Source organism: Cyphellophora attinorum, assembly GCF_001299255.1.
Source record: "Cyphellophora attinorum strain CBS 131958 chromosome Unknown Contig9, whole genome shotgun sequence".
NCBI classification, from domain to species: Eukaryota; Fungi; Ascomycota; class Eurotiomycetes; order Chaetothyriales; family Cyphellophoraceae; genus Cyphellophora; species Cyphellophora attinorum.
This window is the reverse complement of record NW_017253237.1, coordinates 879905-895191: the sequence shown is the minus strand read 5'-3', so window position 1 is coordinate 895191 and position 15287 is coordinate 879905. Positions and strand designations below refer to the sequence as shown.

Genomic DNA, 15287 nt, shown 5'->3' with positions numbered 1-15287 from the left:
GACACTTAAGACGCCACTGAGCTGAAGGACCAATTATGATCTCGAACTCCAAGGATTATGCAACTAACGCCATGTCATAAAGTCTTCAGCAACCTAAAACTCCTAATAGTGCTCGGCGTTTTCCTCCAAACTGTAGGCAGTCACCTCTGCAATGTACGTTCTCGCCGGTATCGTTACTCGGATTGGGAAGCCACCGTAATCTGGCTCTTCCGTTGGCATCATGAAGAACGCTCCGCTCCGAGTCTCATCGCCGTTCATCGTCCGCAAAGTCGTCAGTTTGCCGTCCTCGTCGACCATCTTTTCCTCCGATGACAGAATGCCTGTGAAGGTTGATTCAGGCTTGGTGCTTCGGAACGTGGTCTGGAAGCCGCTACCAATGAGGAGGAATTTTCCTTCCCCTTGATGTATGACGATGCCATATCCAGGGCCAGGCCGGCCAAACACGAATGACCGATCAACAATGACTTCCATATCACCGAATGTTTTCCGCCATTGACCAGGAGGCTTGCCGTCTTTCAACTCATCAAAGAAGAATCCAAACATATCTTCAGGCCGATCTGCTTGTACAGTGAGAATCTCTCTCCTCATGCAGTGAAGCAGCCCGTTGCTTCGACGCCAGAAAGCCAATTCTGTTGGGTCCAACTCGACGGTATCGATGCCAAAGGGGCTGCAACCCATACAGCCGTAGGTTCCATACGCCAGCCATGTTCTTCGAACGCCAAAGGCATCGGCCTTCTGTTCTGGAATGAAGAGTGGGTTGTTTCTGTACGTGTACTGCTTGCACACCCAATCATAGTCATGCAAGTACAAGTCTGGGGCAATGAAGTTCAGCTTGGTGTCGTCAACGGCGTGGTAGTTCCAGATGTCTAGTGCATGCGGTACTGGGCCACCAGACGGATATACGCCAGCCTTGGCTCCCCCGCCAGCAACTGTGGGTGTGCCTTCGCCTAGAGGTATGCCTTCGAGATCGAGAACAGAAGGGTCATCGAAGTTCAACCACACGTTCGCGTACATGGGAATGTTGTATGCTTTCCTGCCGGCTGCCGCGACATGTCCAACGTATCTGGCGAATGCGTCGGCCATGAACATTTCCTCCGCGGCAACGCCTTTGCCAAAGACAGCCTCCCAGCTAGTGTTCTCGGCCTTTGTAGCCTGGAACCTTGGCCAGCGTTTCTCGAACATAGGATGCAGGCGTTCCTGGCTCTTCAAGTGTGCCAACAGATCCGAGGGCACGGGTGCATTGAAAGCCACATCTGCTGCACGTGAGCGATCACGGCTGTCTCCCAACAAGCCGGTCTCGTTCTCCACTTGCACCATCAGAACAGTCGAATGCTCCCCATCGAATTGCTTGAGGTGCTTCATCAAGGTTCCGAATGCTCTGGCATCCGCTTCCCATGCTCTACTGTTGAATGGCGAGACTAGCTCGATGGTCTTGAGTTTCCTGTCGTCGTCCAGCACGTGCACACGTGGGAAGCGGTTGACGTCTCTCTTCACCCAAGCAGGTGCGTATGTCGACAGTGCGTTCTTGAAGCTACCGAACCAGAGCAAAACCAGGTGCAGACCATGCTCTCGGGCGCCGAGAATCACTTTGTCTAATTCGGAGAAGTCGAATTGACCTTCAACGGGCTCGATCATCTCCCAAGTCACTGAGCCGAGCAACGTGTTGATGTTCATGTGCTTCATGGTCGGCCACACGGTCGACATGTACGCTGCTGATGATAGTGACGAGTTATGCAACTCGCCTGCTAACATCATGAAAGGCTTGCCATTGACGATCATTTGGTAGGAGTTCTTGGTTTGCCGTAGATGAGGCATCTTGGTCTCTGAGGGCTCCAATGAGTCTGGTGTTGGAACGATGCTAAACGAGTCCGAGGACGAAGTTCTCGTATGCATTGCAGATATTCGCTGACTCGCCAGTATTGGCGATCTCTAACACTGTACAGCAGGACACGTGTAACACTAATTTAGGCTAAGAGAGGACTACAGCAATGCTGTGCTGTCAGCATCATCTTCACTACTGTTTATATACCACTAGACATCAGATACTCGCCGTGCTTCTTGACGCAGAGACTAAGACTCTCGCAACGTTGTCGCCCTGCACCGGCAGATCCTCCACACCAGAGCTGGGTCGGATAAATGACCTCGCAGTGAGTTTCGGAGAATCACTTCATGTTCTCCTCGTTGAATTGATGGACCTGGGTTGAAGGCGGGGCGTCTGAGAAGCCGAGCACACTTGAGGAAAAACATCGCAAAAACTTCGGAGCAGCAAATTGCCTTTGTTCTCCAGGTTTGCGCTAGAGAATGGCCAGACCGAACTTCCGGAACACATTCGAGCTCTCTTCGCAGTCCTTCGGCAATCGTGGGCATACTCCTCAGCTCCCCACAATGCCATACCGGTGTGTCCGCACGAGCTTCGTAGACATCGGCGAGGTCTGGAGTCGGTCAAGGCGGGATATTGTGGACGAAACCTGGAGCCTCCACATAGCATCCGGTGGTCATTGACAACATCTGTCGCAAATTCTCCGGCACAACTACTGATGTGGCGCTCTTCGAGCACTCGATACCACGGCGTCTTTACCGCGTACCAGGAAATCAAAGAGGATATAATGCTCGCGCGGGCCCCTTCATCAAGCCTCGACAGTGGACAGCAAGTCTGAAGTGTCTAAGATGAGCATCGATTACGATAAGACGACAGCAACCGACATGGTGGAGGCAGTTGAGCCTGAACAATTCCGACCGAACGGCTTCGAAGATGATGTTCACTGGTGGAAGCAGCCTGGTCTTCGGAGACTATACCTGCTGATGCCGTTCCTGTTCTTAGGCTCAACTACGCTTGGGTTTGATGGGTCACTGTGAGTAATGCCCTTCTTGGACCACGCTCGATATCACATGGTTCAGGGAGGATGCTGATTAAGTCACAGGTTGAACGGTCTGCAAGCTATGCCCACATGGGTTGACTTCTTCAATGACCCGCAAGGTGCCACTCTAGGACTATTTGGGGTAAGTTCTCAGGTGTGCTTACAGGTTGCGGGCACGGCGTGACTAACGACATGTCATAGGCTCTCCCAGGCTTCGGTGGTCTTGTCGTCTTGCTCTTCGCCCCATATGTGGCAGACTATCTTGGCAGGCGCAACGGCACAGCCCTCGGCAACTTCTTCGTCCTTCTCGGTGCTTTACTGCAAGCATTCCCTCCGGCTTCCAGCCCGAGACCGATGTATCTAGCTGGCCGCTTCTTTATCGGGTTCGGATCCAACATCAGCAACGGCACATGTCCGCTACTCATCACAGAGGTCGCTCACCCTCGACACCGCGGCCGCATCACAACGATCTATAATACGCTATGGTACGGAGGAGCCATTTTGGCCGCATGGACAACGTTTGGGACTCTCAAAGGCTTCGACACGAACCTTCAGTGGCGGCTACCAACTGGCTTGCAGTGCTTGATGCCCGGCATTCAGACGCTTGCCTTGTATCTCGTGCCAGAGAGCCCACGATTCCATATCGCCCGCGGCCAGGGCGAGAAAGCTCGACAGATGCTGATCAAGTACCATGGTAATGGCACAGACACCAACTTTGTCCAGTGGGAATACGAAGAGATTAGCAACACCATTCGCCTCGAACAAGAATCCTCAGCCACCTCTGGGTGGAAGGAGCTTATCCGTACGGCCGGCAACCGCAAGCGTTGTGTTCTCATCATCGCTACTGCTATCTTCTCGCAGTGCTCGGGAAATTCTTTGGTTTCATACTACCTGGTGCAAATTCTACGGAGCATTGGCATCACAGACCCGACCTCCCAAGCGCTCTTCAACGGCGGACTCACGATTTGGTGTTTCTTAGTAGCGCTCGCCTTCGCCTTCACAGTCGACAAATTCGGCCGCCGAACCCTCTTCCTGACCGCCGGTATCGGCATGTTGATCTCATTCACAATCTGGACCGCCTGCGCCGCCATGTACGAAAAGACCGGCAAGCAGGGCTACGGCAACGCCGTGCTTGCCATGATCTTCTTGTTCTATACCGTGGCGGGCTGCGCATGGCCTGGTCTGACGGTCAGTTATACGGTCGAGATCCTGCCGTATAAGATCCGCGCGAAAGGCTTGACCCTGTGCTTTTGTTTCACGGCACTGAGTGGTGTGTTCAATCAGTATGTCAATCCAATTGGACTGCAGAAGTTGGGGTGGAAGTTTTATCTGGTTTATGTGGCGGTGTTGGTGGTGCAGGTTGTGATGATCTACTTCTATTTTGTGGAGACGAGGGGTTTGCCACTCGAAGAGATCTCGCGGGTGCTGGACGGGGATGAGAGTGCCGCAGCGGTAGTGGCGGACAATTTGGCGGCCCATGGGAAAGCGGATATGAGAGCGAAGGGGACTGTAGAGGAGAAGGAGGGCGTGCAGCAGGTGGTGTAGAGTCACACGTGTGAAGCTTGATGAAGGAGATCTTCGAGGGTTGTGCCATAAATCTCATGCCTCATGTGTGCATTTATGTTCGTGCTCCTCCAGGTTATCCGCTGATCGTGGCGACCAGTCTTCGGTGCAAACACCCAGTCACTCAATAGCCTTCTCCTTCTTTCCCCACACCTCAATCACAAATGGCTCGCCTTTCACCTTGTCCCACGCCAACACCGCCTCCTTGTCATCTTCCACTATAGGCAAGTCATCCAACCCCTGGACACTCAAGCACGCAATGTCATCGCTATCGGTCCAGCGCACTTTATACGCCTCTGGCCCACGGCTGGCGACTCTCCTCCACTCTAATCCACGAGTATTCGGCGTGAGGGAGCCTTCCAGCATAGCGAAGAGACTTGTGATGCCGACGCCGTGGGTCGCTATCACCACTACATCCCTTCTGCCTGGATCGTTGGCGTCTCGATCTGACGACTTCCGCCGTGAGATCTCCCGTCCCATAATCCGACCAAAACACGTCCGCAGCCGTTCCACGAAGACGTCGAAGTCCTCCACTCCCTCCTGGCCGTCCGCGGAGCGCGGGTTGGACATGTCGATGCTGTCATAGCTCCCGCCTTCCAACACGCCCAGCCCTTGGCCGCGGAGGTCGGCGTCCGAGATGATGCTGATTGCTTGCTGATCGGCGGTGGAGCCAGAGATGTGGTTGAGTAGAGGGGCGATGGTCTGGCGGATGCGTAGGAGGGGGGAGTGGTAGATCGTGGAGATGCGGGAGAGAGGGTATTTGTTGAGGAGGAGAGCGGTCAGTGTAGCGGCTTGATCGTGGCCCCTGGGCGTGAGGGAGGTGTCGCGCCAGCCTGGAGGGTTCGGGTGATCTGTAGACCGTTCATCGTTGGTGGTTTAGGGGGATGAGGTTGGAAGGGTGAAGAAGGTACGGAGTTGGGGAAGATGGCCTAGTGGAATGAATTTGCTTGATTGAGGTCACTCACATTGTCGTCTGTCTCGCCGTGGCGAATGAAGAGGATCTTGAAAGCGGACGGCATCTTGTGCTAAGCAAGTCACCGCGCACAAGGGCCAGACGCCAGGGGGCCTAGTGCCTGTCGTCGACCTTGGGAACGACTTCGGGTCCAGATTTATGTTAGGGCGTGTTCGTTTTCAAGTAGATAGCAAAGCCAACGACCTTAGTATCTGCTGATTGATCCGGACGAGAGATGAATGCCAAGCGGAGCCAGTGTCGCAGCAAGGGAAGACTCAAATTTGTTCCGTCCGGCAAGGAGACTGCTGTGCGACTTACTGTTTGCAGAGCGGACTCTCCGTCATGACAGTGATGTGGTGATAAGTGAGATGTGAGACAGTCATCGGTAGGGCGACCACAGATACCTCGGGTACCAGGACTTGCAGCAATACCACCAGGTTGTGGACGAACGGCGGGGTCGTTGCCCCGCAAACCTACTAAGTACCTGAACCTGGTATCAATCATGCGGGAAGGGGGCGTAGAATTCCACTCCGGGAGTCGCGACTCGCTCAGTCATAGTAGCTTCGCGCAGACCCCAAGCAGATGAAGCCTCTACGTCTACATATTGGATTGGGAGCATGAAGATTGGAAGGAAGGCAAACAGATGCCGCGTGAAATGTGGGCTGATTGGTTGCCTGATTGGTTCTTGGCGAGACAACACCTACTGAACACATGGCGGGTTGTTGGCCTGAGTCGGGCCATCGACAAGGAGGCATCAGTGTGTTATGTTGCAAGATGTAGTGGTAGTGCAGGTAGGCGGAGATTCCAAGAAAGTAAAGCGTCCGTTCATAGGTACATATGTGGTAGAGATGGAGGTTCGATTAAGAAATGACTGGACCACCGATCGATGGGAAGCCTTAGCTAAACCCTGAAAGTCCTTCGGGCGTAGTCGATCATTTTGAAGGGAAGCGCTTCTGGATCCAAGCATCCAACGCCTCATACCCGACGGTAATGTTCGTATGCAACGGCAGGGCATGCCCCGCACCGGGCACCATAAAGACCTCAATATCATCAGTACCGTTGAACCTCGCGTATGCTGGTCCATCTGCATCAAAATCACTACTACAATCAAATCGACAGACAGCATCATGCTCTGATGCAAGGTAAAGCACAGGCTTCTTGAATGCCGGAGCCTGCTGCGGCAGCAGTCCACCGCCAAAGATCTCGCCCAGCGTAAAAGGATGCTTCACAGCTTCGGCGGTGGCGAGGACCTCAGGCTTGAAGTTGGGGAACCAGAAAAAGCTAAACTGATTTTCTGCTTCTGTGGCCCAGGTGAGCCAACCGTTGGAGTAGGTCTGCTTGGGGAAGCGTTCAGGCTCGAACTTGTTGGCGAGGCGAAACCAGCTGGTGCCGAGAACTGAAGCGATGGCGCTGGTGTCGCCATTTATGCCCGTGAGGACAATGGCATCGCTGACATCGGGTGCTAGAGCGGCCATACCCACTGTGAGTTGGGAGCCGAAAGAGTGCCCGACGTTGATGATTTGTTTGGGCGGCGACTTCATTCCGGGGATTTTGCCCTCACGAGCCATTTGGGTCAGGGAAATGAGGATCTGGGCTTGAGGCAGGCCTGAACTTCGCTGTGGGGGTCGGCGATTGTGGATGGAGTTATTCCCAGCCGATTCCATGAGAGTGTACTGTAGCCAGCAGCGGTGGCGGCGTGGACATGACTGAAAGATGTATCAGATGAGCCAGGCAAGTAGAAGTCCCAGTACGTTCTGTTGTAACCGAGTCCATGTGTCAAGATCTGAGTAAGACTATTAGCGAGACCATGATAGCGGTATGTGAGATTGCAGATAGACATCTCACGTAGATCGATAAGCGAACTTGAGAAGCAAGGTACGGCCCAATTACATATCATTGCACAACGTTCTCGCGGCGACGGTTCACATAGAAGAGTGTGTCCAGACGTACCTGAAGAGTTCCTGCCTTCGGGCCTGGCTTCTTAGGCACACACAAATCGCCTGAGATCTGGAAAGTCTTGACCAGCGGCGCAGTCTGGGGTGGCGGCGGAAGCGCCTTCAGTGGGGTTAGAAGGCTCTGTCCATAATTGACTGCTTGATACTCGTTGGCGATGGGCGGCACTGGGAGAACTATGGAGGTCGAATTGATTGAGATGTCTACCAGAAACTCGTGGCATTCATAGCTCTTTCCTTTGATGGGTTCAGCCGAGGCTGAGGCCACGGCAAGCGATGCTATCAGAGTTCTTGAGATGTGCATGACGGAAGCTTCTGTGGTTTTTGGCGAGGAAGGTGAAGTAGAGTCTCCTGAATTTCCATGGTCTCGACACTAAACTTATACGTTGTTGTCAATGTGGCACACGTTGCTGCACTAGCTCGTCGCCGTCGCCGTCAATGCAACCGGTGGCAGACCAACGACCGCCAAGAAGGAGCAACTAATTGCAGATTATGGAATCTGGGGCTGAGCAACCGAGGAATCCGACTTCACGTCCCTTCATCATCGTCCCAGTCCGGGGGATTGCGGTAGCATTGCGTTCGCATTCTTTGAGCAATTTGACTGTGCGAGCTTGTGATGACATATATGACGCCCCGGCTGCATTGCTTCCAAATGGTAGATCATCGGACGAACGCAGGATGGGACGCGTTGCGCTATGTCGTGGGCAACATCAGATAGATGCCGTTGCCGAGCACCAGGCCTTTCATCCGCGCAAGCCGCTGCGCTGTACTCACCTGCGGCTGCGCGTGGAAGCGAAGAACGGCAGTGCGAGCTGGATGAAACACGGGGAAAGCAATCAATACGGCACCACTCCGGGATTCGAATTTGCGGCACTCGAACGGCAAGCAACGACAAAGTGACATCGGAATGCCATAAGCAAGTGCCTACCAGAGCAAGTTGTCAGGTAGAGAGCGGGCGTCTCGCCGTCGAAGCCCGCCGTCGAGGTCGTGAAGTGTGAGGACTCTCAGAGGCGTGACAAAAGTTGAGAACCGATCTACAGTCAGACCGGATGACCAGCTCTAATAGTAAGCTGGATGAAGTGATGTTCAGACATGTATAGGGTTAGGGCAGCCGGTGACAAACCTTAAAGTGACGATGGCCAAATTGTCACTGCCCTTCTCCAAATTTCAAAGCGGCGCCGTCGCTGCCTTCATCTTTTCTACTTGCCACGATCGCACCCTTGACATATCTACATCCTCGGCCAGCCGTGAGCACACTTGGAGTCAGCAGCATTCACGCAGAGTTCAGACCGACGCCGCAGAGTACGCGACATCCGTAGACCTTCTCAATCTCAGGACAACTCGAGATTTCCAGATACCCCACAAGTGACTGGCGACAGTCGCGTCTGACCCAGAACACCACAACACTGATAACTTTCGCCTGCAGCGCAACGCTCACGGACATCTACCCTCCAATCGTCGCTGGAAGCGCGAAGCTCGCCACGCCCACCTGCCTGCGGGCAGCCGCCGCTGGACCATTTACTACGCTCAATCTCTGCCTAGCACTCCCTTCACCCGCCCACAATGCCACCAGTCCGCTCCTCGCGCAACAAAAAACCACCCCCAACCGGCTTCACGACATCGAAGACACCCTCCTCGACTACACCAACAAGATGCGCGACGCCCAAAACGCCTCCACCGCCGGCAAGAAAAAGCACGAAACGCTCTGGCCGATCTTTCAAATTACACACGCCCGCTCAAAATACATCTACGATTTGTACTACGAGCGCGAAGCGATTTCAAAGGAGTTGTATGACTGGCTGTTAAAGGAAGGTTACGCGGACAAGAACTTGATCGCGAAGTGGAAGAAGCAGGGGTACGAGAAGTTGTGCTGTTTACGGTGTGTGCAGAGCAAGGAGACGAATTTTGGGGGGACTTGTGTTTGTCGAGTGCCGAGGGCGCAGTTGAAGAGACAAGAAGAAGGGGATGAGGAGGGGAAGGAGGGTGGTGGTGGTGGGGCGGCGAGCATGCAGTGTGTTAACTGTGGGTGTAGGGGGTGTGCGAGTAGTGACTGAGCGAGGAAAAGAAACTATATGGAAGGAATTCGAACTGGCTGCCGATTAGAGGCACGCTTCTCTTGGAGCCACAAGACGATCTGCATTACTGGCCCCAACACAGTCCGTGTCATCACGTTCGCCCATGGATGGGCGGTATGCGTGCTGGCAGGTCAGAGCGCGAAATCCAGATAACACATTCACCTACCCCAGCGACTGCGACGACCAATCTAGCCAATGCACTGCCCGAAGCGGCACGGCGATGTTGAATCCACGATACCAGTCCTGCGCCGCGCTCACAGACACTCATCGGAGCAGCATTCAGGACCGCACTGGACGCCAACGGCTTGGACTGTGATCCGACATGATGCGATCCAAAAAGGGCGACCAGTACCAAAACCAGAAACTCGATGAGACATCCACACAGGCAGCCACTAACCCACAGCTACGTGGTACACGCATACATTGAGGCTAGGGGCCGACATAAAAAACCGCGAGCTCAAGAGTCAAGACGGAAGAGAGGTAGAAGCACGAGAGACAGAGAGAGGCCAGGGCATCGCGCCACGGGAGCGTCCAAGCCCAAGCCACGGATCACGAGTATGTCAGAGTGGTCAGAGAGTAGGTATGTTCGAGATACTGTTCTTTATACCCGTGTAGGCCAATCGTCATATGGGGATCCTCTGCTCTAACTGCTCGAATTTCTCCTCCGGGTCAAGAGCTAAATCTTGATACGATGAACGAAAAGGGGAGAAGATGAGTGATTTGGTCGACAAGAGTCGGCATTCTACCTAAGTCTGTGTACTTGTGATCATTACCCAACATACCTTGACTACACTAGGAGATCTGTTTGTTTTAAATGCTCGCGCATACTATTTCAATTGAGACCACCCGTCACTGCTCCAACTTTGACGAAAGGATATGCGCTCGTGCATGGACGAAGGGCGATGATGCTCCGATTTTCGCTGTCGTCACTGATAAAGACCCCTGCCAGGCAAGCAGACCAAGACAGACCGAGATACTCCCTGGGCCTGTCTTTCTTAAGCCGCGGTGCCTTTCAGACCATCCTCAACCGCCTCGCAACAACCAACGCAGTAGTCACAAACAGCAAAATGGCGCCCAAGATCCCGAAGAACCAAGCCAGACTATCGCCGCCGGCCCCGGGAACGTGGACGTTCATGCCGAACAAGCCTGTTATTAAGTTCAAGGGGACGAGTATCGTAGCCACGACTGTGATCTTGGTGAGGTTCTTGTTGGAGACGTTGCCGCGAATGATCGTGTCGACATTGAGCTGCGCGAGGTAGTTGCCATGACTGCGGCTCAGCATTTTCTCAACGTGACCCAAATTGCTCATCATGGTGACGACGTGGTCTTGGATATCGCCGAGGTAGAGACCGATATCGCCGCGGGGCGTCATGTCGTAGCTCTCATTACAGCGTTTGGCGAAGCCGCGGATGACGTCTGCTTTCCCTCCCAACAGGCGCATCATGTTCAGGACGCGCTTGCGACACATGCCGATTTTCTTGAGAAGGGCGGACAGGTCGTCTTCGCGCGCGATGAAGACTTGGTCTTCGATGGCCTCGGACTCGTGCTCTTGGTCGCGAATCACGGGCGCGAAGCAATCAACAATGTCGTCGATCATGGCGTAGCAGATGTAGTCGGGCCCCAAGGAGACGAAGTCACCGAGTTTGTTGATGCGCTTGCGGACGTTGCGCGCGTGCGGGTTGGGGGTGTAGCTGAAAGAGAGGACTCCGTCGGCGCAGACAACGATGTAGACGTGGATCGGGTCGAGGAAGTCTTCGTGAGCGGCGTCCATATTGAAAGAGCGGAAGCAGACGAAGTAGTACTGCGGGAAGAGCTCGACCTTCTCGCGAGGCTCTTGTGTCTCAATGTCTTCTTTGGTCAAGCGATGGATCTTGAACGCTTTGCAGATGCATTCGAGTTCAGCGGCTGTGGGATTGAGCATGTCCAGCCACCAGACACCGCCTTCGTCGGCAACTTCGAAGAGGTCGCGGAATGTGGCGTCTCCTTGGAGCAGGTCGCCGATACTGGGGGCGCGGAGGGGCTTGCGGACATCGGAGGAGAAGAAGGTGAAGCGGTCAACGGGCATGTTTGTTCATCTCGACTTGGGTTGCAGCGCTGGAGAGGGTGGTGAGTGGTTTCTCGTGGAAGTGTTCGCCGTTCAGTGCGACGTTGGGAGCACTGGCGCTGGCGCCGTTGTTGCGCATGTCGCCGAAGACCTTTTGGGGAGTACCGCTCTCGCTATCGCCATCGTGAGAGAGATACTGATGGACTTTGCCTTGCTTGCAAAGGGCCACGAACTCCTCGAGCTCCTCATAATCGATTTTGAGTGTCTTGCCGGGCTCGTCGTCAACGAACGACAGGCGCTCATCGGCATCTCGATCAGTGCGTTGAGTCGCCACGCCAGGAATACTAATCTGGCTCAATGTTGGGCGACGCGAGTGGCGGTCGGAATAGCCTCGAGGACGGAGACTGGGAGTCGACGCTCTGCTGTCGATCGTGTTGGCGCGTGCACGGCGACGTGGCTCGGCAAAAGCCTCGATGGAGTTGGCGGGTGAAGACGACGAGGAAGAGGAGCTGTCGCGGGACCTCTCATGTCGGCGAAGATCGAGGTTGATTGGCCTTCCCACCCTGTTGGTATACTGGCGCGGCTTAGAGCTGCGCTGCTGGATCGGAGACACCACGTCATTCTCAGCTTCCCCGTCGTCTTCGATTGCATTTTCGAAGTCTCTCGCATTGACTGGAGTGTGAGCGCCAGGCGCATTCTGGATAGCTTCGTTCAGGCGGGCGGTAACTTCTGCGGCATGAGAGATGCTTGGGCGTGGAGTGGGTTGCTGGACTTCGAGGGTCGGCACGTCGTTGGACTGCTGAGCAGCTGGTGCTGCTGTTTCCAACTGTGCTCGACGTGGTCGGTGGTCATCGAGCTCCGGGGCTGGAGTGCTGAAGCGTGTGTCGAGCCTCTCGTTGGAGTGGTTCGAGCCAGAGGACATCGTGGCGATGCCTTACTAGGACTTGTCTTGACTAATCTTGAATGATGCTGGTCGTACTTGGCGACTGGATATTTCTTTATTGCAGTTGCAGGTCTCGTGTGAGAACTCCTGGGACACGGGAGTCAAGTTATGGTGGTCGAGTAGCAGCTCCAGAGTAGAAGACCATTGCAGTTCCTAGCAGAGGGCGGATGATGGCAGCGTTCTTGAGTTGAAAGGCCGCCACGGTGAAGGGCGAGGGTAATGACGATTCGTCTGGATTCGCCAGAATGGATGTGCTGGTGCGAGTAGAAAGACTGAGCGCAGCCTTTCTATGCGAAGTTGTGTGTTGGTGTCGATACGAAATCGAAGGACGTAGTTGGCGTGGGTGGAAAATAACAAGTCGTGTACACGAGCTTGTCAAGCGGTGAAGTGATGAGGTCCGAGGTCGAAAATGCGGGCAACGATGAACCTTTAGAGGATTCGTAAGTCGGGGAAGGAAAACTTTGATGGAAATGAGCCCTTTTATGATGTTGAGCCACTTTTTCGATGCCGACTAGCAACAAGCCTGGACGTCAAAGCGAACTTCACTAGCCCGATGCGCCTGCGGCGCCATCTTCCAATCATTGTCTCGGCCAAGCCCGTAACGATCGACCGCGACCAAAGTCCTTCCAACGACAAGGCAGATTCACGTGTATTGTTCGCCACTTGAAGACCGCGATATTGATCCTGTCACCGCGGCCAAGCGTGTCCAGCTGCTAGGCTTCGTCAGAAAGTACCCGATCCACTGCCCAATTTGCCAGGCTAACGCCCAAAGCCTGAGCCATCAGATCTCCCTTGAATACCCGCTCCCGAGCAACGGGATCCCTGAGGCAGCCATATTGAGTCACAGTTGCTGAAGACAGTGCGCCATGGACGACCTGCTCAACCCGATTCGAGATGCGGTGGAAGGTCTCATTGTAAGTCGTGAAGGTCGATCACTTTCTGGGAATACAATGGTGCTGACTTGTCCTCAAAGGACTTCAAAGGACAAGCCTTGGCCGAAGATATGTCAACATTCTCCCTCTACACATGCACTGTACGTTCATCATTCGCCCGGACGTTTCGCTGCTCACTGTTGCCAGATGGTTGCACTAGTGTGTGGCTTCGTCATGGATGACATTTACATTACGCTATGGACTGGCCTAGGACTGACTTTGGCGGTCATGCTCCTGATCGTGCCACCGTGGCCATTCTACAATAAGCATCCGGTGCGATGGCTTGGCTCGAGAACGAGACTGCCAAGCGGAGGAATCGTGGTTGGAGGGAAGAAAGTCCAGTAGTGAGATGCATGACCTTGTTTGACTCTGGCTGAGGCTGTTCCGAAAAAGTGACTGAGGATGACTGACTGTCTCGTTACGAGAAGCCAACTGAGCCGTGCTTTGTATCAATATATCTGTTTCAGCGTTGATCATCTCCGGCGCTTGGGCTGGAGAGAGAGCGCCTCCTTCGTTCGACTTTGGCGACTATCGAAGCATGCCGAGTTTGTAGGATCATTATTCTCCACTGTTCAGGGCGTTGTACCATTCTAGCCCCTGGTGCCAGTGGTATGGAAGACTCGTGTGGACATGAAGCGCTGTGCCGTTCCCGTGACCCGCCATGAAGTGTGACCCCCAGTTTGCGTACCAGTCCGCCCACGAGGGCTGGTCCTTTGAGTCCACGCGGCTATTCTAACGACCGTATTTCTGGAACTCCCAGTCGCGATTGTCGAGCGGACAGACTTGTCGGGTCTTGAGCCATCTGGAAATGCAGTGAAAGTGAAATGCATGGTTGCAAATACCCCAAGCGACTGTGCATTCTTCCGTAGTTGCGGCGCCCTGGTTGGCTTGACATTCGATACCTGAAGAAGCCAAGTCAGAACGCTGCGAGCATCTTCTTAGCAAAGCCATCGACTTACAGAGGTCCATGATGTGGTTCCGGCAGATGGCGCAGTTGTCAACGACAATGTCCCAAGCCCATAGAGCCACTGCGTTCCACTAGAATCCGTCAGCGTATGCTTCCACTTGTGAGGACAACGACGGATGGACGTACCTTCTTCACCTCAAACTTCTTCTTGTTGTCTACCGCGCCATCTGCAGCCGCAGCCTTCGCGGTCTTGGGCACCACCTTCTTCTTGTCGTCTCCTGCCGGTGCGGCGTCGGCCATCTCTACATCCGCCATCTTGGAGAGTTGTGAAATAGACTACAGTTGATTGAGTGTGTTCGGTGATTGATGCGGGGTGCGTCGGCGGTGTCCTCAGTTGGGGTGTCTGTGGTGGGGAGAGGAGACTGAGAGGAAGTGTTGTTGATGAGAAGAGACAATGTGTCAGAATACTCTTGTTTGTGAGATAGCGATATGCCTGCGGCAGACGTCCGACTTCACTAGAAGCAGTGACTTATTCATGTGCTGTAAGGCAAACGTAGCGCAGGCATGAGGCAAGATGCGGAGGACGCCTACTTGCGCGCCCGGAACAAAGCCGATTAGGTAAGACTGCCGCCTAGCGATTGATCGACGTGTGCCGAGACCGCAAACGCCGGCCATCATCCTCTTTGACGTGTCAACCTCGAGCACTTCAACCTCACCACTACACACCACACACCAAACCACATACCACATCTACCACGACACCTACCATTTGACCTTTAAATTCTTCTTGTCATCCATTCATAGAATCGTGTAGCATCTGGCTTTCGTTCGACGCCAACGACTACCACATTGCCAACGCTCTCTCGATCTCTTCTTTATCTATTGCAGAGGCCACCTCGCGCAAGCATTAGATAACTGATCTATTGATCAACTCTAAATCCCTCACTCGACAATGAACACATACGTCTTCTCACGATCAGAACCCTCCACATCAAGCAGAAGACGATATCACGATCAGAGCCACTCTCCGCAACGAAGGCGCGCCGGATAGAACTGAGCCT

General features: G+C 54.0%; 8 protein-coding genes across 8 annotated transcripts; 3 read left to right on the top strand and 5 right to left on the bottom strand.

Moving 5' to 3' along the window:
• Positions 1-102: 102 nt before the first annotated feature.
• AB675_9357 (uncharacterized protein) lies at positions 103-1815 on the bottom strand (the record flags this gene model as incomplete). Its single annotated transcript, XM_018149883.1, has 1 exon — positions 103-1815. One exon carries the CDS (start codon positions 1813-1815, stop codon positions 103-105), a length of 1713 nt encoding a protein of 570 aa, XP_018001662.1.
• Positions 1816-2667: 852 nt separating this feature from the next.
• Positions 2668-4403, top strand: AB675_9356 (Lactose permease; the record flags this gene model as incomplete). Its single annotated transcript, XM_018149882.1, has 3 exons — positions 2668-2852; positions 2922-3000; positions 3060-4403. The coding sequence occupies 3 exons, from the start codon at positions 2668-2670 to the stop codon at positions 4401-4403; spliced, it is 1608 nt and encodes a 535-aa protein (XP_018001372.1).
• A 138-nt stretch (positions 4404-4541) lies between these two features.
• Positions 4542-5440, bottom strand: AB675_9355 (uncharacterized protein; the record flags this gene model as incomplete). Its single annotated transcript, XM_018149881.1, has 2 exons — positions 4542-5272; positions 5383-5440. The coding sequence occupies 2 exons, from the start codon at positions 5438-5440 to the stop codon at positions 4542-4544; spliced, it is 789 nt and encodes a 262-aa protein (XP_018001550.1).
• Positions 5441-6305: 865 nt separating this feature from the next.
• AB675_9354 (uncharacterized protein) lies at positions 6306-7629 on the bottom strand (the record flags this gene model as incomplete). Its single annotated transcript, XM_018149880.1, has 3 exons — positions 6306-6979; positions 7048-7156; positions 7324-7629. 3 exons carry the CDS (start codon positions 7627-7629, stop codon positions 6306-6308), a joined length of 1089 nt encoding a protein of 362 aa, XP_018001459.1.
• An 831-nt stretch (positions 7630-8460) lies between these two features.
• On the top strand, positions 8461-9379 carry AB675_9353 (Pre-mRNA-splicing factor BUD31; the record flags this gene model as incomplete). The annotated part of the gene is made up of 2 exons (XM_018149879.1): positions 8461-8627; positions 8752-9379. 2 exons carry the CDS (start codon positions 8461-8463, stop codon positions 9377-9379), a joined length of 795 nt encoding a protein of 264 aa, XP_018001644.1.
• Positions 9380-10412: 1033 nt separating this feature from the next.
• On the bottom strand, positions 10413-12366 carry AB675_9352 (putative metal ion transporter C27B12.12c; the record flags this gene model as incomplete). The annotated part of the gene is made up of 2 exons (XM_018149878.1): positions 10413-11420; positions 11482-12366. 2 exons carry the CDS (start codon positions 12364-12366, stop codon positions 10413-10415), a joined length of 1893 nt encoding a protein of 630 aa, XP_018001426.1.
• An 887-nt stretch (positions 12367-13253) lies between these two features.
• Positions 13254-13664, top strand: AB675_9351 (uncharacterized protein; the record flags this gene model as incomplete). The annotated part of the gene is made up of 3 exons (XM_018149877.1): positions 13254-13301; positions 13361-13420; positions 13467-13664. 3 exons carry the CDS (start codon positions 13254-13256, stop codon positions 13662-13664), a joined length of 306 nt encoding a protein of 101 aa, XP_018001494.1.
• A 387-nt stretch (positions 13665-14051) lies between these two features.
• On the bottom strand, positions 14052-14541 carry AB675_9350 (RING-box protein 1; the record flags this gene model as incomplete). Its single annotated transcript, XM_018149876.1, has 3 exons — positions 14052-14221; positions 14279-14357; positions 14413-14541. 3 exons carry the CDS (start codon positions 14539-14541, stop codon positions 14052-14054), a joined length of 378 nt encoding a protein of 125 aa, XP_018001512.1.
• Positions 14542-15287: the final 746 nt, after the last annotated feature.